This window comes from Caretta caretta, chromosome 4, assembly GCF_965140235.1.
Source record: "Caretta caretta isolate rCarCar2 chromosome 4, rCarCar1.hap1, whole genome shotgun sequence".
NCBI classification, from domain to species: domain Eukaryota; kingdom Metazoa; phylum Chordata; order Testudines; family Cheloniidae; genus Caretta; species Caretta caretta.
Window position 1 is genome coordinate 91,632,005 of NC_134209.1, and position 26,634 is coordinate 91,658,638.

The 26,634-nt window shown below is 39.9% G+C and overlaps 1 protein-coding gene across 37 annotated transcripts in view; it reads right to left on the bottom strand.

The window, feature by feature from the left end:
• Positions 1–26,634, bottom strand: part of SORBS2 (sorbin and SH3 domain containing 2) — a 405,939-nt gene that overhangs the window by 95,784 nt on the left and 283,521 nt on the right. For 19 of the 37 annotated variants that reach the window (XM_048847985.2, XM_075127865.1, XM_075127864.1 and 16 more), the window contains 4 exons: positions 25,460–25,552; positions 21,875–21,901; positions 20,346–20,470; positions 18,755–19,375 (listed from right to left, as the gene is read on the bottom strand). The exons of 2 other annotated variants lie outside the window; for them this stretch is intronic. In XM_048847985.2, the coding sequence (XP_048703942.1) occupies positions 18,755–19,375; positions 20,346–20,470; positions 21,875–21,901; positions 25,460–25,552 (866 nt within the window). The remainder of the gene's footprint in view (positions 1–18,754; positions 19,376–20,345; positions 20,471–21,874; positions 21,902–25,459; positions 25,553–26,634) is intronic. 16 more of the 37 variants (XM_075127873.1, XM_048848001.2, XM_048847999.2 and 13 more) reach the window with 4 other exon arrangements.

A 26,634-nucleotide genomic window follows, 5' to 3' on the forward strand; every position in this document is an offset into this window, starting at 1 on the left:
TAACATCAAGCATATGAAGAATTGCCTCCCTGTTGTCACAATGTGGTTTTGGAAAAAGGTAGGGAGGTGAAAGAGTTGGTTCATATGGAAGGACAAGGTTATCTTGGGGAGGAATTTCGGTTTTGGTCTCAGGGTGATTTTGTCTTAAAAAAAAAAGACTACTCATGATGGGAGTGCCATCAGTGCCACTATTTCTCCTACTAATAGAATCACAGAATCATAGGACTAGAGGAGACCTCAAGAGGTCATCAAGTTCAGTCCCTTGATCTCCTGGCAGGACTAAGTATTATCTAGACCATCCCTGACAGGTGTTTGTCTAACCTGCTCTTAAAAATCTCCTATGATGGAGATTCCACAACCTCCCTAGGCAATTTGTTCCAGTGCTTAACCACCCTGACAGTTAGGAATTTTTTCCTAATGTCCAACCTAAACCACCATTGCAGCAATTTAAGCCCATTGCTTCTTGTCTATTTGTCATACAGAGATAATAGCCATTAGAAATGCTTTCTTCATGGACAGGTGTGGAAGGGAGCAAGTGACCATAGGTTCAAAGGATGGTCTAGTCAAGGTTCTTAGAACCAGACTGAGATCCCACGTTTGTGTGGGTGGTCTAATGTGTGGGAAGAGGTTTCCCATGCTCTTAATGAATCTGCATGTTGTTGCTGATCACTGACTCCCCGCTGGAATAGGGTCGGGCTGACAGGGTCGCTGAAGGAGAGCTCCCTGGTGCTAATGGTGATTCTGGGGAATGAGACATGCTCTGTATTAGAGCTCTGGTACTGTGTAGCAGGGATTCTAGTTCCTCCATGATCATAAGGTCCCTAGGGAAGCAGGAACTGCTGCAGTCCCTAGAGAAACAGGAACTTCTACAATCCCGCTGTTGCACTTGGTGCTGTTAGGGATTGCCGGTGCTGACTCATCGGCACTGATTTTTTTTGTGGGATGTTCCAACAAGGGCTACTTTGAAGCACTCAGTGCCAAGGATGTTTTTGTGGTGCTGATTTAGTAGAGTTGGTACGGTCTCTATTCTTGTCTCTGGCAGGTGGTGATGCTGCTTCAGAGCCCTTGAATCTCGGGTCTTTAGGCATTGTGGCAGAGCTTGCACCTGGAGGTCTCTGTTTCTTTAGGGTCCTGAGGCCCAGAACCGTTGGTGCCACAGTGACCGAACGTGCCAAGGATCTCCTCTGGCTGGTCAGGAGCTCTGTTTGGGGGCCTGCAGCCCTTTTCCTGGAGGCTCTGTGGGGGGAGTCAGCTGACTTTATCTGCAGTTCTCCCTCTCTGGAGGTTGATGGGTCTGGGGACGAGTCTTTTCCAGGATGCAGATCAGGACCGTGGTCAGGTGCCCATTTAAGAGCACCCTCCACGAGGAGTTTCAGCTTTAGCTCTCGGCTCTCTAGGGACCTATCTTTCAGCTGTTGGCAGAAGTTGCACTTCTGTGGGATGTGTCCCTCTCTGAGGCACCAGATGCAGCAAGAGTGTCTGTCTCCCACATGAGTTGCCTCCCTATAGGAGAGGCTCCTTTTAAAACCGAGAGAAATGGGCATGCCCCTAGGGGGGCAATCCCAAAACAAAGGTGGGAAAATGGGTCGAAAAATTTTTTTTTAAATAATTGAAGAAAAGAAACTTTAAAGATACTGCAACAAAGAATGGAAACTCTAAAGAGAGCTATAAACTAACACTATCCAGATATAAAGTAAGTGAATAAACTGGACTGAGACTCGCTCTGTCTCAGGCCAAGGGCAGTTGTGAAGGAACTGAGTGCGGTTCGCCCATGCCGTGCTAGATAGCCTCAAGGCAGACCATGAGGGAGGGAGGGTGCATAAATAGGCTGAAGTGACAATGCTACCAAAATTCTCCGATTAAAAATGCAGAGGCATAGACACACCGACAGTGGAGCACCCATAGAGACACTACTTGAAGAAGAACCCTTATTCACACTGACAAGAACTTACCCGAGCAGTCCCACTAAAGTAAGTAGAACCACTCCTAGAAGTGAAGGTTACAGAACTGATTCTTAAACAGGTGAAAGAATTTACTTGTTCCAAATGAAAAAAATCATTTGGCATTATTGGATTAATGGTACATACAAAAATAAGGAGTTATAATAGTGGAGCATTGCATCATATTAAGTTCAGAATCATAGCTTATTCTGAGCGGTATTTCAGGGCTACACTCAAAAATGAAATCAAAATTCTTTCATAAGCTAACTTAAAACAGAAAGTTTCCTATATAGAAAATCCATGGCTGGCTGAGTGACTGTAAAGAGAAACTTGATTTTTAGAGATGATTGATTTATCAATGAAACTGTCTCTCAAAGAAAGGAAGCCAAAAGAATAGCTAAGGCAATTGTGAAGATTAAGCTATATTAACACCCTGTCCCAATAAAAACATTCACAAGCAAACCTGAAACAATATGTTACACAGCAGAAAAATTTCAGGTGTTTAAGATATATGAATGGTTTCATTAATGTGTTTACATAACTTTCTCCATGCACTGTTGGATACAAAGGTAATAATGGAAAGACAGATTCATCATTAGTGCTGATGAATACCGGGCAGGTCAATTCAAGACCCTTCAGAAAATTTAGATAGCACAAGTAATAAATCATAAGGCCCTGAAAACAGGGAGCCCTAAGGTCCATGAGATTAGGTGTCCTCTAAGCAGCCAAAGCAAAAGAAATGGTTAAATGTCTTTGTGAACTAAAAGGTCTACATTACTGTATAGGTGATAAAGGCAACTTTGGGTACTAATCAATCTAGCAAGTCTTCTGACTCCTAGTTGGGATCACTACAAGCATGTCTGAGAAAAGGAGAGGTCAGAGGTGGACAACACAAGGAAAGACATTCAGGGTGCATCCAGAGAGAAGATGAAATCAGTCCAAAAGAAGTAAAATATCTGACAAATGATCACAGATTCCATGAAACAAAAATGTAAATATGACTATGCTATCAAAGACCGTAATGGTGTCACTCTAACACCACTGGGTGCAGAAGGAGCCTTGGAATTCTAAGTACTGCTCTTTAGTGAATTCTCCCATTGTGAGGTTTCTCAACTCTGTGAGTGAAAACATTAATGTTCTGATCAGTACTAGAGTTCATGTCATGGGGAAAGCCATTACCCTTCTTCCTTTTCAAATGTGTCTCAGCTGATATAAAAAACAACATTATTTTTTAAGATGGACCAAACAATTTCTAAAAGTCATCATTACCCCTCAACGTGGAGTGTTAGTAAACTGTAAGTATTTTAACTACCCAGACTACTACCTACCCAAAGCACAGTGTCATCTTTTTCTGATCCTTCATAACTTGTGGACACACTCCCCAAAGTACCATGTTGGGGACAATACTTCAGGAAATTTGTAAATACTGATTTATTGATTTGGACTATGGATCCGGCCCATTATGGTCATATCCAAGAAGTATGAGAAGAAGTTCAGTTGGGTCTATCACTGGGCAGGTATTTTGAAAATGGAAGTTATAGATGTTGAAAAACCGTGTGTGAGCAGAACGAGATAACTATCATGGGTTGTGGAGCTACTAAATGTGATCTTCACACTACTGCTACTTGTGAAGGAAAAAGAAATGTTAACATATTCCTCCACCTCCCCATTAAAAGTCCCAAATAAAGTGTTTTTTACTTTTGCTTTCATGTGCTCACTCTAAATGGCTACAGCAGATCATCTTCGATATAAGAGTAATATATAGCAAAATGTCAGGCATGAAATCGATAGCATTTCTATAATTAATATAAAATAGGCAGATGTTAACTACAGTATGCTCTTTGAAGACAGTCACCTGGTATTTCACAATGAGGTCTTTTGTATGGTGCAAGTTTAATAATGACACCAAATTGCTGGCCTTGCTTCAACAGTCAAGAGACAAATGAGAAGATTCAAAGATAAATAAATGAACTCATTCTGTTAATTTGTAACACAGGATAGTACACAAAAATAAAGTTACACCCCTACTCTTACAAATGGGTAAAAATACCTCTTATTTTTAATTGTTGAAAGCTGAGGCCAACATTTTAAAACTTGAGTGCTGAAAGATATGCTCCTAAATCCATATTTAGATACCTAAACTAAATGAGAATTGCGTGTTAAGCACCTCTGAAAATCAAGTCAAGTTATTTAAGGATCTAAATATGATTTTAGGCATCCAATTTTGAAAACTTTGGAGAGACATTATATTTGAATGATTTTTTGCAGAATTACTGGTAAACGTCAAGGTAAGTGTTGCCATCTGCAATTAAATGCATTTTAAAAAGCAAAATCTGATTGGCGGTTTCATTGTAATAAAACAGTTATTTTAATCTATTTTACTGTAATTGGAATTCTTAAAAATTACTGATTATGAAGCGGTTGGAGATCTACTCATTACAAGCACTACACAAAAGCTAGGAATTACTAGGAATTATTAATGTCATGCATGCTTTTGAAGGGATCATTCTCTACACAAACATCTAATCATATTCAGGAGCAGCAGTCAGAGCTGTGTAAAACTGCCAGTTATTGCAATAATAGTGAAATATTGCTTGTGTGATCCTGATACCCAGTGGAAAATGTATACCTTAGGACTGATAGAAAATTTTCTGTTAAAACTGGTTTTCAACAGAAAATTAGGTCTTTAACCAAATGGATTTTTTGTTTGATTTCCATTGATTTTTGTAATGAAAAAATCTGTCCAAAACCTGAACTATTTTGATTTGGAATTAATGCTGCAGTGCCTCATGAGAGTTAACAGTTCAGCTGACTACATCTCCCATGCTGCACCATGGCCAGGGACTCCAAACATTGCACCACCTTCCTTCTCCAAGAGGGGGAGACTATGGTGCATCAGGAGAAATATAGTGTTACCATTTACCAGCCTACAGTGGAGATTGGGAGCATGAAGCACTCAAACCACAGCTCTCATAAATCACTGCAGCAGCATTTCCAAAGCAAAATATTTCCATTTTCAATTTTTTGCCAAATAATTGTAATTTTCCATAGGAAAGATACTCATTTTCTGACTAGCTCTATTATACATAGCATGTGCTTTGTCAGCCTGTTAAGACATGATGCTGAAGAAAACTTTTAAAATGTTAAATCTTCTCTGCAGTCATTGTATCATCCTAAAGTCCCAGTTTAGTCATCAAGCCTCCTTCTGGGCTAGTTGAACTGAACTGAAGCCAGTAGTTTAGCATGGAATTCTAATTCAATTTCTTGCGAGTCTTCACTTCCAGGAGTCTCAATGAATGAAACACTCTCCTCCATTGTGCCACATTCTTTGTGTCACTCTCTAGCTTCCCTTCATCTCTCTCATACAAAAGGATTTGTAATGCTTTCTATGCATGATGCCATATACGATTAAATTGTTTAGATGGTGAGAATTACAGGAATTTCAGCCTGTTGCTTCTTTGGAACTCTCTTCTAGATGCACATGTTCTGAGGAATAATGTAGCTGAGAAGTTAGATGTACACTTCTTGAACTGTGGTGTTTTATCAGGTTTTCCAAATGAATAGGGAAAATGCAGACCAAATAAAAGAAAACTAAACACGGAAGAAATAGTTTAGGCTTTGGGTCTCTACATTTGCCTTATTTCAGCCCTGAAAACGAGCTTCATCCAGCATCTGATTTTTGTCCCCGAAGTGGCCCTTAGGTAGCTCTTTGGCTTGCATCAAATAGCATCAATCCCACAAACAGCTAATACTGAACTTTGAGCACTGGTGCTTTGTGCCTGTGATAAGCCAAGTTTTAGAGCTCTGAAGGCCGCTAGCTGTCTTTGCCAGGGCTTTACAAGCTCACAGGATGTATGGCCCTTTTACGAAAGCTGCTCAAAAGCAGATGAACTATCACTTGCCTCCATCCCTCTCCTCCCTTCTCCTTATCATTTGCTTTGCTGAGTTAAAAATTAAACAAAATACCTGCAGGGAAATAAAACTCTTTTAAAAAATGTATCTTTTAAAAAGCTAAGTAAGCATTTATTTATTTTTGAGCCATAGAGTCACAGATTTTAAGGCCAGAAGGAACCACTATGATCATCTAATTTGACTTCCTACAGAACAGAGGCCATAGAATTTTGCCCAATAGTTTCTGCATCAAGCCCATAACTTCTGGATAAGCTCTAGCTTATCTTTTAGAAGACCATTTTTTTTACAAGAGGAAGGACGGTGAAGTGGGTGGGCCTCAGTAAACCTGGGCTCAGCTCCTTTCTTGACCAGAGACTTCCTGTGTGATCTTGGGCAAGTCACTTATTCTTGTTGCGCCTCAGTAAAATAGGGACAGACGCACTTCCCTAACTCACCAGGGTGCTGTGAGGAGAAATATATTAAGGACTATGAAGTGGTCAGATACTATGGTGATGGGGCCAGATAAGTATCATAGATATACAGGATTTTGATTTAAAGACTTGAAGTGATGAGATATCCACCCTAGGTTGTCCCAATGGCTAATTATGCCTACTGTTGAAAATGTACATGTTATTTCCAGCATGAATTTGCCTAACCCATGTTCATGTTACATTGTGGTGAGGGCCCTCAGGTTGTAAACCTGCTGTGTCTCTGCACTTCACAAAGGGAGGCCTGATGGGGCCTAACAACGAAAAGAAAAGGGTAATCACATATACAACGAAGACACAGGAAAGTGGCTCCCAGAAAGATAGAAACTATGCATGCATGTGCACACACATATTTTATGAACACATCCATTCATATGCACACACCTGAACTACAGCCTCCACACCTCCATGCATATGCACACATATATATGCGAACTGTTGGCATACATGCACTCCCCACATGCCCTCCATGTGCACATGTACCCTTATACCCCTCCCTGGACATGTATATTCACATACCCTTATAGATACTTGTGTACACAAGCACATATTCATACCTTTGTCCGTGCACAGATTCACCCTGCTGACTCCCAACCCTCCCAAAATACTAAGTTTGAGATCCTTTTATTTTCTTCTTTTACTTGTGGGTATAGCAATCCTTTGCTTGCCCAGTAACAAAGCAGAACAAGGGCCTTTGGGGAAGTAGCACTGCTTAAGCTAATATTTCACCTTCACTCTATTTGCCCTTTGCCTTTGGTTAGCACCAAACATTTTCTGGCTGTCTAGCCTTGTTATCAAATATGTCTACAAAAATGTAAATCAATGTAGATCAATATAAAACTGAAAATTATACTTCCCTGTGTTGCAACATAGAAATTCACAAAATGCTATAATCATCATCTAACGCCCTTTCCAGGAGAGAGACAGATGGTATTTAATCATAACCTTTACAGGCAGCAACAACGTTAACCAAGTCTGCATTTCATAGTTACCAATAACACTACTGCAATGACAAGGACCCAAATAAATATACTAAAATATCAGTTAAGCAATTATGTGCTCTGGCATCTGTGGCTATATAGTTTATTAGCAAGAGCAACCAACTGGGAGTCTAGATCATAATTCTAGCTGAGCCAATGGCTTATCGTATGTTGTTGGCCACAGCATTTGATCTCATTATGCCTTGTTAACTTAGCTGCATATACGGTTTAAAAAGTATATTTGATCCGAAATTATAAGACCAGTTTAAGATGTGCTTTCCTGAACAAATAAACTACAGTAAAATTTCGTCCTTGCTTCCAGTGCTCTGCTAAGGATGCCAGCCCTGACGTCGTTACTCTGCTTTTCCCTTAGCTGTCTCCATGCTCCCTTCCACACCACACCCGCTGTGGAATTGCCTCCTAATTCTGCTCTGTCAAGGTAACCTTCCTTTCCTCTGATCCATCCTAAAGATTCACTTCCCCCATGAGGCCCACAAGGAAAGAGTAAAAAATTACTACTAATAATATTTTATAATTAACAATGATAAATAATAATGAAGTCATGATAGTTGTTCTCTCCCCTGAGCTTCTTATCTGTATCATGATCAGTGGAACTGGAGTCTGAAAGCCCATGTTTCCCGGAGGAACTGTTACTGAAGGGACACCCATGGAACGGGGAACACTGGATGCTATGATGGAAGCAACTCGGCCATATGGACAGAATAGTGTACAAGGTTTAATAAAGTTTCATGCATTCAACTTAATCTGCATTTAACTTCACTCTTTACGAATGAAATATGGTGGCAGCAGTTGAACTGTGAGTTTGCTGAAGGGCAGCAGGTGGCTGCGTGAGCCATAAAACTAGGTCTGAAGCCCCCACAAGCCCCAGATTTTGCAGATACAAAACAGTTCAGGGATGGACCTAGTGGAAGGAGGACTTTGTGCTGTACATAGAGCTGGCCATGCAGGATGACAACAAGGGCAGGAAAGTAAAATTGTCATTTTACCTTATTGGGGACCAAGGCAGAGAAGTCTGCGGCACTCTGAAGTTCACGACTGGCTCAAACTTCAGAGCTGCTCCAGGAAGGCAATCTCACATTAGATAGATTGCTTAGACATGGGACATGCAGTGAAAGCCTCAAGAGGAAGGATGAAAGCACTGGGAGACACAGCATCCCCAGAAGTACATACAGTGAGACAACAGCAAAGGAGAGCATGTGCCCAGGCTTCCATACACATAGTGAGATGCATTTACTGTGGGAGACAGGGTGAGCAGGCAAACAAGATGTGCCCTGCACTAGGAGAGCACTGCAAGGAATGTGGCAAGTTGAACCATTTCAGTGGTGTGAGTAAAAGCAAAGGAAGGGCTCAAAAATGCAGTCAGACGTCTACAAGAGGGAGATGGCACAGCAGACAGCAGTGATGACATCATGACTCTCTCCTTGCGTCTGAGAGCATAACAGGTTCAGGCTGCTGGCACAGGAAAGCAACAAGAGACAAAACTATCCTTCATGCACGCAACAATGTTAACAGGGAAAATAACGGTGTTATTTTAGCTGGATAGTGGGGCTTTTTGCAATGTGATTCCTTGGGGGTGAACTGGACTCAAACACACCCATTACAAAGAGCTGGTGCAATTTAATAACGTACAATGAACATAATGCAGTCCACAGGAAAATGTGGCTTCATAGTAACTATCCCGCAAATAACAGATGATACCCTGAAGTTTGTAGTGCTGGATGGTAAATACCACAGACCACTCTTGGGGAATACAGCCATACAGGTCATGGATCGGATCAGTGTGCAGTGTCAGAATTTTATTGTTGCAGTACAAGAAGCAAAAAAAGGGAGTCCCATGGACAAATCGAGACAATTTTAAAAGCACATGGGGACGTTTTCAAAGGTGACAGTTGCCTCAAAGGACAGCTGCAACTGGAAGTAGACCTCACAGTAGAACCTGAGTGCATACCCGAGTGCATATACTCCTTGCATAATCCAGTATGCAAGGAGCTCAAAAGTCTGCAGAGCAGGGGTATTGTAGCACCTGTAGAGGCCAATACTCCCTGGGTAAGCAGGTGTAAAGACGTCATCAAGCAAATTACACATTTGCATAGACCCAAAGCCAACTGAACCAGGCACTGAAAAGATCCACTGCCCACAATTGATGACATCTTGCCAGAACTTTCCAAAGTATGGATCTTTACTTTGTGATGTGAGGAGCATGTTTTGGCAGATAAGCCCGGGAAGAGTCCAGCCTGTTGACAACCTCTGCAAACACCATTTGGTCCCTACAGATAGTTGTGCATACCAATGGGCATAAGTCCAGGACTAAACACGTTCCAAAGAAGACTCACCCAAGTTCTGGAAGGACTGCCTGGTCTGAAAATAACTGCAGATGATAACCTCATTGTAGGTGAAGGAAGCAATGATACAAAAGCTGAACAGGACCATGAGAGAAAACTACAAGCTTTTCTAGAGAGATGCAGAGGCAAGAACACAAAACTCAACCCAGAAAAAATGCAACTCAAATAGTGCAAGGTGACATATATTGGACATCTACTCACAGCAGAGGACTGAAAGCAGATCCCAACAAGATCAAGGCAGCCAAAGACATGCCAGCATTAGTGGATGTGGAAGGGGTTCAACGCTTCAGAGGAATGATAAATTTTCTGTCCAAATTCTGTCCACACCTGGCTGTAGTAGCAGAATCCAAAACAGCTCACAAGGCAGGATGCTGAATGGTGCTGGGAAAGTCCTCAACAAACAAGCATCTGACATGCTGAAATAAATTATAAAGGATGCCCCTGTCCTGAAGCACCACCAGCCAGCAGAGTGAGTGACACTCCACTGTGAGGCATCAGAGAAAGGAGTGGATGCAGTTCTTCTGCAGGTGCAGCTGGTCACTTATGCCAGCAGAGCCCCATCAGAGACCAAACAGGGGTACACACAACTAGAAAAAGAGTTTCTGGCTATGGTATTTTGAGAGGAGCAATTCCATCCATACACCTACAGCCATTCAGTGCAATCAGACCACAACCCCCTAGAGAAAATCATGGAAAAGCCCCATCTTTGTGCTCCAAAGAGATTGCAGCACATGTTGCTACATCTCCAGTGCTACTGGGTAGAGATCAGATATTGTCCAGGATGATTACTGCTGTTAGCTGACACCCTGAGCAAGGCACATACACCCAGCATCAGTGAGTTGGAGGAAGGTGATCAGGACTTTTAAACCATTAACATAGTGCACTATCTCCCAGTTTCAACAAGAAAGCTGATGGAAATCCAAGAGCCTATGGAAAAGGACATCCAACTACAGACTGTCAAGAGAGCAATATCAGCAGGGTGGCCAGAAGACAAAAGCCAAGTACCAGTAGGAGCAGGACTATATTTTCAAATTAAAGATGAGCTGAGTGTGCAGGACAGAATCATTTCCCAGGGACAGAGAGCAGTTGTCCTCACCTCATTATGTAAGGATGTCATGCAAAAAAGACATGCCTTCACTTGGGCACTGTCAGCTGTCTTATAAGGGTTGAAGTGTGTGTTTACAGGCTGGTAATGAATACACAAGTCTGTTCCTGTGATACACCAGCAGAAAGCCACTTATCATGTGACCTACCCACCCAAGCATGGGAAAGGTTGGAGCAGACTTATTTACCTTCAGTGAAAAACAATACCTGATTACAGTGGGCAACTAATCAAATTTTTGGGAGGTGGATGTCCTGCCTGATACAAGAAACAAGTCAGTGATTGGCAAACTGAAAGTCCAGTTTGCTAGACATGGCATCGCAGACACTGTATTCCCCAACAACAGACACCAATTTCAAGGAATTTGCACAGAAAATGGAAGTTTGACCATACCTCCCTCCCCAGCACAGAGTAATGGTAAGGTGGATTCAGCTGTGGAAACCTCCAAGAGACTGTAACACAAGGCTGGCTCAGACGCTGTGTTAGCATTATTGGCAAAGAGGAAAACGCCATCACAGGGATGCCAAAACAGTCCAAGGCAGGCACTGGTGGGATGAACGACAAAAACCTTGCTACCCATGTGGGGAAACCCTTTGCAGCCAGAAGGCTGGAGATAACGCTGAGAGGAGATGGCCACCAATCAGAGAAAGGAGGCACTAGAGTACAACAGGTCAACCAAGGACCTACTGACCCTGGAAACAGTTATTCCCGTGAGGGTCCAGCCATTACAGACACTAGAAGGAGTGAACTAAAGGGTGCAGTGGTACGCAGGTAATACGAGGTGACTACCCAAGAGGGAAAAGTGATCTGAAAGAACAGGAGGCACTATGAGCCAGTAGACAACATCCAGAGAAAGCTTGCAGAGATAGAGAGATCGTCAAAGAATGGAGAGTCAGACAACCATCTGTAGGCCAACCTCAAAGTAAGGCAGGAAACTGCACAGAGAGCTGGTTTGCTAGTCTCATAGATAAGTAACTCCTGGTGTGTGGCCTGTTGAGGAGACCAAATTGTCTTCAAGACTATGTAACCAGCAGAGTCGGGGGGTAAAGACAAGATTCAACTTGGCTCTGTGCTAGTAACCTCTAGCCAAAGGGACTTGGGATGGGGATCTGGGCCTCAATTATTTGTTTTTAATGTTTTTATTAAAATGTTTGTAAAATAGGGAAGTTGTATCATTATCAGTGGAACTGGAGTCAGAAGACCCATGTTCCCTGGAGTCACTGTTATTGATAGGACGCTGCTGGAACAGGGAACTAGTAGAGTTAGTGGAAGCAACTGAGTTGAGACAGAGCAGTCCACAGGGCTTAATAAAATTATTTGTTCAGCTTCACACTGTGAGAATAAAATACTATAACTCTACCTTTGTTTTTTGCTCAGTCCCTGTCCCAAAGAGATTACAGGCTTACAGTGTCCGTCTGTCTGTCTATCTTGTCTTGTACAGTGCTTGCTACATTGTCAGTGGTTAACAAATATTAATGTCTCCATTTTCTGAAACTATATAGCAACATTTTTAGGAATTCCAAGTTCATTTTCCTACTTACATAATGCTTTGAAATGTTTTCACCAGAAAAAAAAGGGCACAAGAGTTTTTATTCTACCAGGACACTGGTACTAAGCATGCAGCTATACATTGGGATTAGATCTCAGTGTGATTCAAACAAATAAGACAACTTGTTTTTGAAGATCATACTCTATGCACTTAAGTCTTCTGAACCAGTTATAGAACAATGAGGGACTGAGGCACAAACTGAGGACTTCAAGGATACACTTTTCACATTCACAGGTGAGAGACGCATAACACTTTGTCAATCTGGAGCAATGTCTCTCAATGCTTAACCATAAACCCTCTTTTTCTGTCTCCCTCTGCTGCTCTCTGTTAGCCTGTAAACAGTTGGACATAAGTAACGTACTTTCTCTACAAAGGTCAGGTCTTCAGAAATTCTGAGTTCCCTATTAAAATGGATTAAACAGCTTTTCCCCTTAGATTTTTTGTCAGTATCCTATGGAGCAGCAGTATCTTTCAAAATATTCTACCAGACGAAAGCAGTAAGGAATGTAAAAAACACTACTACGCCCCCTGGAATGCTTTGCTTGTTATATGCTATATATTTTTGAGGGGTTTAACCTTTCTCTGAGGAGGTGTGTTTATAAAATGTCATTCAGTGAGTCATACCACATTTCTGCTTGCTCTTAAATTCTAGCAAATGAGTCTTGAAATGAAGTGTGAATAAAAGTTCAGACATAACAAGAAAACTTTGACATATTCTGGCTTACAGCAAAACTGTTGTGCATCACTCTTGGACAACATGGGGCTGTCTCTTATTTACACTCAATGATACTTTTCCATATGTGGCATCACATGTATTCAGTACTTAGTCTACACTATCTCTCTCATTTGGCATCACTTAGGAAATATTGACTACCCCAGCCCCATGCCCACCTCCACTTTACTCTCCTTCACATGCACAAGACTAACTGTAGAATTTTGCAATGCTATACAGGATGTGTTCCCTCATGGTAGAACAATGCTAGTGCTCACAAAAAGCTCCAAAAACATGTCAGGTGGACTTAATCCAGTGTGAAGCCATTTCAAGATGGCACCTATGAGCTATGTATGAAGGAATTTGTGCATTTTATGGTTCAAAATCCTGTAGAACCCACAAGTCTATCGAACTTTTAAAGTGATGTCGCTGCACTGCATATGCATGGGGTTTTTGTCTCTCTCAGACATTTGCTTGTGACAACACCATAAAAAGAAAAGGAGGACTTGTGGCACCTTAGAGACTAACAAATTTATTTACTCCAAATTTGTTACTCTCTAAGGTGCCACATTTTTCTTTTTGCAGATACAGACTAACACGGTTACTACTCTGAAAAATAACACCATAGGATCTGGTTGTAAAAGGCATAGGGTGAGATCCTAGCCCCACTGAAGTCAATTGGAGTTTTGTTACTGACTTTAATGGAGTCAAGATTTTACCAATAGATTGTTTTATAAGTATATTTTTAACATCAATTTCCCATAGCAATCCAAGTCAGCTTGCCTCCCAGAACATATCCTGGAGTGGGACTGATCTACACTATCTCTCACATTGGCTTTTGCCTCAGTTCTACAGCAGTACCATATATACAGCTGGTGAAACTCACACAGCTTACGGAGTCCAACTACACACCCACAAATTGGGGGAGTGATAAATAATGAAGAGCACAGGTCACTGTAGAGAGTAATCTGGATTACTTGGTAAACTGGTTGCAAGCAAACATTATGTGTTTTAATATGGCTACATGTAAATGTATTTATCTAAGAACAATGTAAGCCATAATTACAGGAATGGGGGACTCTATCCAGGGAAACAGTAGCTCTGAAATAGAATTGTGGATCATGGTGGATAATCAGCTGGAACAAAAGCTCCCAATGTGATACTGTGGCCAAAAGAGCTAATGAAATCCTTGCAGGCACAGACAGGGGAATGTTGAGCAGGACAGAGAGGTTATTTGACCTCTATACTTTGGCTCTGGTGCGAGAGCTACTGGAATACTGTGTTCAGTTCTGGTGCCCACAGTTCAAGAAGGATTTTGATGAATTGGAGAGGGGTCATAGAAGAGCCACAAGAATGATTAAAAGATTAGAAAACATGTCTTATAGCTATATCTATTTAGCTTAACAAAGAAACGGTTAAGGGGTGACTTGATTACAGTCTGTAAGTATACACATGTGGAACAAATATTTAGTAATGGGCTCTTAAATCTGACAGGGAAAGGCATAACACAATCCATGGGTTGGGGAGGATTCTCCATTACTGACAATTTTAAAATCAATATTGGATGTTTTTCTAAAAGATCTGCTCTAGGAATTATTGTGGGTAAGTTCTATGGCCTGTGTTATACAGGAGGTCAGACAAGATGATCAAGTGGTCCCTTCTGACTTTGGAATTAATTAATTTATTAGTCCACCAGTTCTCAAACAATCGGGTGGGTATCCCAAAAGCTATGTGGGTTGTTTTTTTTTTTAAATAAAGAACTCTGCCTGTCCGTCCTGAGTGGCTGGGGCTCGTGCAGAAGGGCCATGCACACCTGGGAGGTGGGGAGCAAGAGGACAGCTGGAGTCCTGCCGCCCCAGGGCTGACAGCTGGAGTCCTGTCACCTGGAGGCAGCCTGGGCTCTCCTCCCACCTCACCCCTCCACTCCTCACTGAAAGGCAGCCCGGAGGTGGCGGGGCTCTAGCTGTCAGCCCCAGGGTGGCAGCAGTAGCACAGAAGTAAGGGTGGCAATGGGACGCTAAGTCCTCTGTGAAAAGTGATATTGACAAATGTCACTTTCACATTGCCTCCCTTACTTCTGTGGTGCTGCTGGCCACACTGGGGCTATGCTTGGGGGTGCATAAACACTATAGACACAAAGAAGAAGAGGGGCCTGATCAAATAAGTTAAAGAACCACTGTATTAATCTAATAAAAATCTCAGAAGGAGTAAGTATGTGACCATGCTCGTTACACACTGAAGCAAGGAAAAGGCAGAAAAGGAAGAAGGTAGAATTATCAAACCAATATAAAAGAATACTGCTTTTTATGCTGATATTCTTTGTCAGCCCATCATATATAACAACAATCCCAGAACAATTTCTAAAATTTCAGACATGCTGCAAAGTCCATCTTTTCTGACTGTGCTTAGCAGGTGAGTTATTATGGGTAATTGTGATTATATTTTGGACAAACGTTATTATGGATCACTTGGGTACAGACTATCTAGTGTAATATGTTTTTTAATTGTCTGAAGAGCACGCCGAGTTTAAGCGAGGCTCTTCAATTTACCTAAATGAATACATATGATGCATCAGATATTTAACAGTGGGAGCAACTACGACATAACAGTGAGAAGAAAAATGTACAGGGGCATAATTCATATGGTCCACACTGATGCATATTCCACTGTGTGAGGGTATTTTTGGATATAGATTATAAAATTGATAAAAGTTTTCAACACCTTCCTGTCTCTTACAGTTCTAAGGTTTAGCTATATCACATGCTGGTAAAAGCTCTGGCTCAGTTTCCTTTATTGTCCCTGACTTGTTTCTTCATTTTTGGTGTCACCTAAACTGTACTTACTCACTTGGATAAAAATCACTAAGTCAGAGCCTGACACTGTTAGACATATCAGCAATAAGGTATCAGCAGTAGCTGCAGCAGCGAAGTATTGGTGACTCAATGTACTAATTAATACTTATTACTCATTAAGAGCAAACACTTTCTAGCCTAACCCCATTCAGTCCAAGAGGCAAAGTTGAAGCCTAATGCTTCAATTTAAGAAAGCTAATATCCCTCCAACAATCCAGTCCATATTCACATAGCCACCACAATCGTAGGCATATAGGTTACCTAAAAAGAGCAGTGAGAGTGATGCATTCAAAGCCAAGCATCTAACATTGCCTGCAATTCCCTCATACCCACATGAATGTGGCAGCAAAGAAAATCATATTTTTAGAACTTGTGTGGCAAATTACCAAATGCCAGCAAATCCTGAAAAAAACAACAGTTTTGACCTGAATCATGGAACAGAAAAATGTTGGCATTCACACCTCACTTTTTTCATTACTGTGAGGAGGCAGTGATTCTATGCTGAAAAAATGGTCATTCTGCCTTGTTGAAAAACTGCCTGTGTCCCAGGCATGAAGATGACCAATTACTGGGATGGGGAATTCTAAATCCTGTAGGTCTTACTATTTGATCATTAATTATTATTATTATTATTTGTTAAAGGACAATACTGTACTATGTATTATAAAAGACTTGTACTACATCTAGCTTGTTCTTGTAGACTCTTCTGCATCTGTGATGGCTCACAGACTTTGTTTCATAGCATTCCTGGAACAGTCCCTGCTGAGGATTATATTAAGCTTTAATTAAGTCTCTTAACGTAGACACATGAGAAAACCCTCGAAAACTAAAAAAACAACTTCTCTGGTGTACCTAGTCCTCATCTGAGTGGTGAATTACACTTTCCCCAGGATAGAACAATGTGTTCTTCTCAAAGGTCCCCAAAATCTCACATAGGCTGGTAGGGCAGTTTATGATATCTGTTAGATCACTACTTCTGCCCAAGAGAGCCCACAGGAGCCCATCAGTCCTATACCTCATGCACTGTTTTGGCTGGGTCTACTCAGGAGAAGGGTTTTCAAATGTTGCTATTTTAATGTCACAGAGCTGTATTCTGCATACAACTTTTATTTTAAAATCTCCTACAGCTCGTGTAGGTGTTTGGTGCTTCCAGAAGCAAAGATCTGGTTAAATACGAAGTTCTGAAAAAATGACAATGTCAAAGAGTAGTATTGTTGTGACGGATGAAAAGGACAGAGTTGTCTGGGAGCTTCAAGCAGGCAAGATATGGGGCCATTTTAATCCCTGGAGTAACTCTGTTGACTTTAGTGGATTTACACCAGTGATGAATGTGGTCCATAATGTGCAAGGTTGATTTCCTTTGTTTCTTCTAGAAACCTCACAAGTTTATCTATACAGAGAATTAATCTTTTAACACAGATGGGTCTGAGCTGCATTATTGGGATCTGGACTATTCTTTATTCAGTGATGTCTGGATCATGGGTTTTAATTGAGGTGCATCTACAGTTTTTAATGGTTTCCACTGTGAATGTTGAAATGGGTTTCACTAGTGGATAGCAGGTATAGCTGAAATATATCTAATTCAACCAGCATAAGCCATAATAATCTGTTTTAACAATATTTGGGGTGCGGTTTGGTTGGAGGAGATATTTAGCCATAAAATCAATAACATTCCACCTGCAGGTTTTTCACCCATGAACCAGTAATAAGTGCACTCTGTAATAAGTACACCCTCTGTCTAATCATAATGATATATAACAAAATTGCATGGAGTACATTCCCTTGTTACCCTTTATTTATTGGAAATCTACTCTCATATACGTTGTACATCGTGTACTGTAGATAGTTATGTCAAGTTATTCTGACTGATTTAAAGTCCAATGAAAATACCGTATGTTTGGTATTGGGGAAGATCTCTTCTTGTCCCTAATAAACCATGTTCTGCCAAAATGAAGAAGAGGTTTAGAGGATTACTAGAACTCTGAAATGTTTTATGCCCTTGTTTTTTAAACAAAAAAAGAAGAGAAAGAAGAATCTCCTTTCTGGGTTTTGTAGCACATGACATGGATTCATGTGTGCCAGACAGCCTAAAACTGGGTTCACTAGACCAGGTACTTAAAAAAAAAAAGTCCAAACTCTCAGATCTACAAAAGTAATCTCAATATTATTATATTTTTAGCATCCAAAAATGTGCTTACGTCTGTGATATCCTGGCTCTTGCCATTTGAAACTCCCATGCATGCTAATTGGAGCTGGGATCCATGTGGGTTTGAGAGAATTTCACCCTCAATAAACAAAGAGCAATTCGGAAAATGCGCAACTTAGAATATGTAGGGCCATGTCATGTCTCGTCCTGCACAGAGGAGGCAGATGGCACAAATAATCTTTCCCTTCCCACCCATCTCTTGTGCATAGGGCAGCTGTAATTTGGTTGCCAGGAGCTGGTGAGTACAGAAAATCAGCATTGCTGGAAGCCCTAGCTGGTCCCAGAGGAGGACGACTTGGTGGAGTGGTGTCATACCAGAACATTGGCAGAGCTGCACTTATAGGAATCCTAGTGACATCTTTTCAAAGATGCACCAGGAGCCAGTTCCCAGCACTTCCTTCCAGCACTAGTGGCAGCATACTACCTTTCAAAAGGAGGATCCCAGCAAGCAGTACCACTTAGGAGGTGCACCTCTAATATAATTATTAATTACATTTATTATGGGAGTGCCTAAGGGCCAATCAAGAGTGGAGCCCCACTTTGAATAGTGCAACAGGTAGTTTTACCCAGAAAACACAAGCTGTAATCATGGTAATGTGAGTATACTAACTAGAAAAGTGTTAAGTGATTCAGGAAAGATCTAAAACAAAAGATGGAAAAGTTTAATATACCACATTGCATTCTGTGGACTGTGCAGAAGAAGGAGCTGTAGACTTTTGTCCCACATCTTTTGGAGACATCTGTGGATTTTCTGGAAAAAGCCTAGGTGGATGTTCTTGGATTTCAGGCTCTGCTTTATTGTCAAGGAGGGGAGCTATCTGAATGGAAAGAGATGCTGTGTGTATCTCAGGCACAGGGTTACAGGTAGGTGAGACAGGCGTTTGTGGAAACGTTGGCACTTCATTAGACTTGGGCTGCTGCTGTGTATTACGAGGAACATTACTCAGTGAGTCTTGTGTCCGGGTTAATTTCAAGGTAGAAACTCTGCGTTTTTGAGATGCTTGTCTGTGGCCTTGATGAAGAGTAGCTCTAATGCCAGCTACTGCTTTTGTGCTTGTGTTGGAGACTGAGGGCAGTGGTTTAGTGATTCTTTGTGCATAGGACACACTTGTGTTAGATTTTTTAGAATACATTGTCCTCTGGATAGCCTCCTTGTTAGTACAGTAGACAGTATCTGAGGGGAGTTTTTTAGTTGGCTTGGTCGTTATTGACTGAAAAGTAATTTCATCCTTCATGTGATTAGTTATTCCAGATCTACAAAAACTTTCTTTTCTAGGGGGTGGCAGGGGTGCCTTATTTGCCAAAAGCATCCACACACAGCAAAATAACATTGAAGAAGAAACAGAGAGAAAGTAAATGTTAGCAGGAGAAATAACTTGAGTTAGACTCCTAACTTTAAACAAAAGAACAAGGGCCTGATCCAAACTCCATTCAATACAATGGAAAGACTCTGGATCAGGTACTGCATTGCACCTGATGATAATATTATATTCTGATGTCTAGGAAATCACAGATTCCATTTGTTAATGGAAAGAGTGAATTGTGATCCAAACTGGGTCCATAATATCAAATATATTCTATTTTGCACCAACACTACGGTTTGAGAATTATCAGCAAATTTTACAGAGACTTAAATAGTTCATAAAATGTACTCAACATACAACATGTATTTTAGCTAACAAGCTACTATTTATGAGTAACATACATACATATTACACACACACACACTTTTAAAACTTTTGGATTAAAATAGTAATGCAAATACTATTATAAGTATGTTTCTGAATTAAGGCATATTGTTTCATGGCATTTTCTATAATTGTTATATAGTTTAGCAAAGTTAGCTGAAGAACAGTACTTCTGGTTATTCTTAAATTAATCTAATTCAACTTTATAATCAATTATTATTTATTCCATAAAGAAAGTATTTCTCTGAAGTGTAAAATATTAATCAATACCCTTCGAAGTCCGAATACAATTATATAAGGTTTTTGATTGAACCTGGCCTATTTTTATTTGCTTACAGCCTTGTTCTTTGAAAGTAGTTTGTTGTGTTACTGAATCAGCAGACTTGTGTCATGTATAGTGTATGTTTATGTGTACAGCAAAAACAGATAATACAACACATAATAACAGGTGCAGGTGCTACCAAGAACACATCTGGATAATTCACTCTAGGGCTTCACACCTGCATGTAATGCACTCATAAGCTAACACTTATACTTAATACCAAAGGATGAAACTGTGTGTGTGAAGGTTTACCTGAGTTGGTGACCTCTTTTCTTGTAGATTTGGCCGGACACTTCTAAAGCCTTTTGCTGCAAGAGATGAACTACTAGCATCACCATTCAATGTTTCTCTACTGCCATCATTGTAAGATGTCCAAGCTTTTGTGAAGAAAAAAATCAAAACATATTTTTGGTAAACAGTCCCTATGTATCCATGTTACCATAATAAATCTACCTATTGAACAAACTGTTGAAATGACAACTTTCTAGTCAGTAGCTAGAATTACTACTGTTGACAATCTATACATCAAAAGGAGAGTTAAATGGATAAGCCTGAAGCTACAACTTCTCAAGCTGTGATTTTGTCAGCTAGATCAGCCTAGATCAATATTGTTATTATTTTACTTATATTCTGATAGCTCCCACAAATATTCATGGATTCATAGACACATAGATTTTAAGGCCAGAAGGGACCATTGTGACCATCTAGTCTGACCTCCTGCATAACTCAGGCTATAGGACTTTCATTCATTCTTGCTTCAAGTACAATAGCTTTGGTTGAACTAGAATACCTTTTTAGAAAAGCATCTCATCTATATTTAAAGAGTTCCAGTGATGGTCAATTGTTCCAATAATCTGAATCTGTCTTCCAACTTCCAGTCATTGGATCCTGTTGTTATACCTTTGTCTTTTTAGACTGAAGAACCCTCTATTCTCAGAGTTCTGTTCCTCATAGTCTAGTTATTGTCCAAATATAAATGAAGACACATTCCTGACCTGAATATCTTATAGCCTGGAAGATAAGATGAGGGTGGGGAAAAGGAATACAATATGCAAGCAGGGTTCTCAGGGTAATGATTGGGATATGTATTCTCTGTATTTGCACAGGAGACATCAAAAGAAATCTTCAGTGCCATTGGAATGCATGATGGCGAATCAGTAGGTTGTATCCTTCTATCTAAGTCAGTTTTTAGCCAATACTACTGTATTACACTACTGTGCTGCTGGAAATGCTATCTTTTGCATGAGACATAAACTTGAGGTTTTAATCACTTGTAATTATTAAAGATTCAGTAGCACTTTCTTTAAGAGTAGGTGTTAGACTCAGTATTCTAGCTAAATTCCTCCCTGCATTCCTCCCCTATAATTTCAGTTTGATAAGACATTTATCACTTTCTGTCCTGATCTGTTGTGATGCATTGTTAAAACATTGCTGCATTTCAGTCTAGAGGTGGCCGCACTTACTGAACTTACTAGTAAGCATTCTGTATTACGCATCCCATAGAAACAGGAACAAAACAGATTGTATGGCATATATGATATCTAACTAACTGTTGGACAAAATTGTCCTGGAAGCCCTGATGTCACTTTGGACTGGTGGTTGTCTGCTGGAGGATCTCAGTCACAGGTTTCACCTGAGATAGTTTGCAAAAATCAGTAAAGTTTGTAAGGTCCACTGGGATCCATTTAAATGCATAATGCTATATAAATGGAAGATTGCTATAATTCATACATGTACAATACCAGTAGACTTATACATAAAAAAAATCATGTTTTATTTACCTGAATCTGGAGACTGAGAATCAGGTCCTAAAAAAGAAATAGCCAAGTTAGTGTGTGCAGGAAATTAAAATACTGTAGGCAATTCTGTCAGCGTTTCTGGTGATGGAACAGTATGCTGCTTGTGACACTGGACCTGGTTCTACATTCCTTGCACACTCAGACCTCATATTGATTTTGGGGAGATTTTAACATATGCAAGGATTGTAGGACTAGGCTCACAGTATACTTTGATAAGAACATATATTTTTTTAAAAAGACAGCAATTTTGATCAAATTGTAGTAGGTTGGGTGATGTTTTGATGGATGTGTCTGTTATTGTTCTGTGTATATAGTGTCAAATTCTGTACCCATTTATACCCACGCTGGCCCAGCGATGTCACTAGGGGTGTGTAGTGTAACTTGGTCAGAATTTGATCCATATTGTCTTACCAAATGAAGTCATTTTCTTAATAATCAAAACCACCGATCCTAACAATATTGAATCATTCTGAGTACTGGGCTAATTAAATAAAGGAATCTGAGAGAATCTAATGGAAACTCAAGGATAATAGCGATGGTGCTTTTTAAAGTCTGCAGCAGCTGCTGCTACCAAGAGAATTTAGCCATGAGGTCACACACTCAGTGAGCCTCCACCACAGTTAAACTAACCTTGTCATAGAGAAATTGATTTTAAGCTCTCTCTCTCTCTCTCTCTCTCTGTATCTATCTCTATATCTATCATCATTCTTTTTTCCTCACAACTTTAATTGCCTATGCTTCAGTATGCAAGAATATTTTCAAAATGCATCACCACTGAATCTTCTTTGTGTTGAATTAAAGATAATTTCATCAACCATTTTAAAGGAGTTGATGTAATTCTATGTGTAGAAATTAATCTAATTTAAGGAAGCTCAACAGTAATTGTTATAGTCTCAGAAGAGCATGTTTACACTATACAGAAAAAACTATGTTTCTAATAAATTTTCTCTGATGTTGCACAGTTGGAAAAGATCGATATAATAGGTACTAACTGTTTTATTGAAATTACATACTCACAACTTGCCCTCTGTTACCTATATATACACCTCGGAATATTGCACTGTAAATGCCCAATGTTTATTGCTCAACAAAATTACATTTTATCAAGGATTACATTGTGCTGTGACAATTACTACATTGTGGTTATTTAAATCACTGCTACATCAGACAAGGAACAAAACAAACAATATTGTTGCCTGGTTTTTCAGTAAACTCTATAATTTATTGTCTTCTTAAATCTAGATACCAGGAGAAATGACACTACTTTGAGAGGGTATGGAGAGGCTTCATTCAAAAACAAGGAGGCCATACATGGGTGATGTGAGATTTTTGGATGGTGCCAGAATGTGGGAATCTGCAGGATGTCTCTAGAGTGTTTGGCAAAGAAAAAGACAGAAATTCTGTCCATGTAAACAGTATATTGGCATGGGGTATGTTTGGGTGTGTGATTATTAGATGATCTAAAGGTGGACTAATTTGGAAAAAGTTATGCACATGTATGGAATTCTTTTTCCTTTGGCAAAAATTCATACGGATTCTTCATGTGCAACAATCCAATCCACTAGGTTAATAATCCACTAACCAAAATTATCTAAATAAGGATTGGCACTGTGGACCATCACTACCTTTATGGACTATTAAATACAGTAAACAAGACCTTTTAAAAGTCTCAGTTTGCAGGCTTACATGATAAACCATACTGACTTTGCAAGAGGTGTTTTGGAATATCAGGCCAATAATATGCATTTTATGAAGTCTATAATGGTTACACACAAAATAACCTACTAAAAGCCAAATTCTACTACCCTTATTCACACTGAGTACCATCTTATTTTAAAGTAGTCCCACTCATTTCAACTAGATTCTTGTCCTTGTGGATTAGATGTTCACATCTGGACTTCTTGTGAAATTTTCAAAAATAAACTTTTCCTATTTCGTATTTATTTTTTGAGCTAGTCCACAATTTAGAACATCTATAAACATAACATTAAAAATACCAAAAGCTGTTTGTGCATCTGAATTGTAGAAATGTTCTAAAATGACTGTTCTTTGTCTTTTGTGCATTTTAAACACTCCAGAAAACCTGGCAGGCTGACAGTTGGCATAGCAAGTTTCAGCCAGGAGTGAAATTTTATCTCTAAATAGAGAGGTTTACACTTTCTGACAGCCCTTTAACCAGAGCTGTGCAGATGGAGACGCTTCAACTGAATGTGCTAATATGCATTCAGGATGAGATATATTGTAATTGCTATAGTAGTATTATTTTGGTGACAAAGTGTGGAAGTTACTTCCTTTGAAAATCTGTTGAAAACATCAGTATATCTTATGATAAACTCCTAGGTGTTGTGAGAAATTTTGCACTCATTCTGTGAAGAATGTTTACAGTTCTACCCTCAAGGTTTTTGAGGATTTTTTCTAGTTGAATGACCACAAGGATACAATGAAACACTGGAGTAAATAAAATGGTGGTCTGGCTGAAGGTTCGTTTTAGACCTCTCATTCCTTCACTCTTCTGCCTTCTTTGTGTATTACACTTGTTTGGCACAGCCAGTGAATGCCAAATTGGTGTAAGGTAATCACATAGGTTTTCTGCCCTATTTACACCTAGCATGTAATTTATACTATGATTTAAGTCCCCTTGAATATGGCCAACAGATATGCATTCAAGTTTTACTTCCTTAAACTAGCTGTCAATATAGTCCTCTAATTAAGAAATAGTTTTGCCTCTATTGCATATTTTCTTGAAAATAGGATTTTTGTTTTATGAAAGTTAATTTGGCTCCTATTGCTTATTTCACAACTGAAATTATAATCTTCCATTTGTGATAGCACAATAGTCTCAAACTGGTTGAAACATCAGGACCAGAGAATTATAACTTTAATAGAATTTTAGAGTAGCAGCCGTGTTAGTCTGTATCCACAAAAAGAAAAGGGGTACTTGTGGCACTTTAGAGACTAACAAATTTATTTGAGCATACGCTTTCGTGAGCTACAGCTCACTTCATCGGATGCATTCAGTGGAAAATACAGTGGGGAGATTTATGTACACAGAGAACATGAAACAATGGGTGTTACCATACACACTGTAACGAGAGTGATCAGGTAAGGTGAGCTATTACCAGCAGGAGAGCGGGGGAGGGGGGAAACCTTTGTGTAGTGATAATCAAGAAGTCGCTGAGATTTTAAGAAACAAACCCCAGTTTTCATGCAAGTTCTCCTATTAACAAAATAGGGACTAAGAGGCGGCTGGTGCGAAGAAAGGGAAAATACCCAAAATACTTATCACAGAGGTAAGATTTAATTTTTTTTTTAATTAAAATAGCTTTTCAAAATTTCCCAGGAGGTTTCACCTATCCTTCTATGTCCACTACATATAGCCAGAGGAAAAGTAAGATTACATCTTCAGAAACAAAATATGTTCAGAGATTTCAGCATCATAAAACTATATAAATCAGACCTTGCCAGTGGAGTAGCCATTTTCATTACCCTCCTGGCAGACTAATTCTACAGAAACCTATAATGTTACACAAAGCCATTCAAGGGTGGTATCCCACTGGTTAGTTATACCTGCAGCCAATAGGTTTGGAGAACTTTGGACTCTCTTCACAGCTGTTAATGTGACAGACATTGCAGCACGTTTGCGAGCACAGCCACCGCTATCTGGAAGCACAAAACGATATAGACACGGGCCCAAGACAAAGGAAGCAAGCACATGCAACATATTATATGGTGTGAGATATGCCAAACATACATCAAAATACACGTGCAGGTAGGAATTGCTGCTGATAGTTGTTTGTTTATAAAACCCACAGATTAGCAGACTACACTGTAGGTTTCAGGAGCTCAGAGTATCTAATATGGTAAGTATTCAGTACTTAATACATTGTGACAATGTGAGCATTCTGGTGCCAGAAGGGCTGCTCATGAGGAACTAAGGCTTCGAGTTGGTCAGGGAGGCCATGGATTCTGTGATTTTATGTGATCTCCATGACTTTAGCCCCATACCGAGGGGCTCAGGCTTCCGTGATATATTGTTTATTGCCCACATCCTGCCCATGACTTTTACTAAAAATTGACAAAATCTTAGCCTTATGTATAGCTAATAATGCACAATAAATAGTTAATCAAGATGAAGGATTAAAAGCTGCATAATACTTGTGAAGCCACTGTAAAGCCATTTTATTGTACACATAAGAAAGGCATATTCACAAGACAGGCTTATGTTTTATTACATGACAGTGTTTTTGTTGTGTACTTTGGATCTATATAGAATATTTTAAACACAAGTGACAAAAATTGCTATTTTTTTCCTTGGTATGGAAGAGTAGGGAAACACAATGCTGCTGACACTGCATGAGAATGAGGCAGGTTGGACCACTGCATCTACAAGCCAAAGTCAACTCAGCAAATAATTACAATATGTCATTCTGAACAAATATTTCACTATTATAATTTCAAGAAATACTATCCCAAATACATTCCTTGTATAACTTACACTCATAGACTTTAAGGCAAGACTGGACCATCATGATCATCAACTCCAACCTCCTACATATCCTCACTAGATTAGCCAGCCTGCTTGGGAAGGTGCTCTTCCCTCTCTTTGTTAGGTGGAACCCGGCTCTGCCTAGCACTCCTCCTTCTTGGAACACCATCCCATGGTCAAAGAATCCAAAGCCTTCTCTCCGACACCACCTGTGTAGCCATTCGTTGACGTCCACGATTTGATGTAGACGAACACG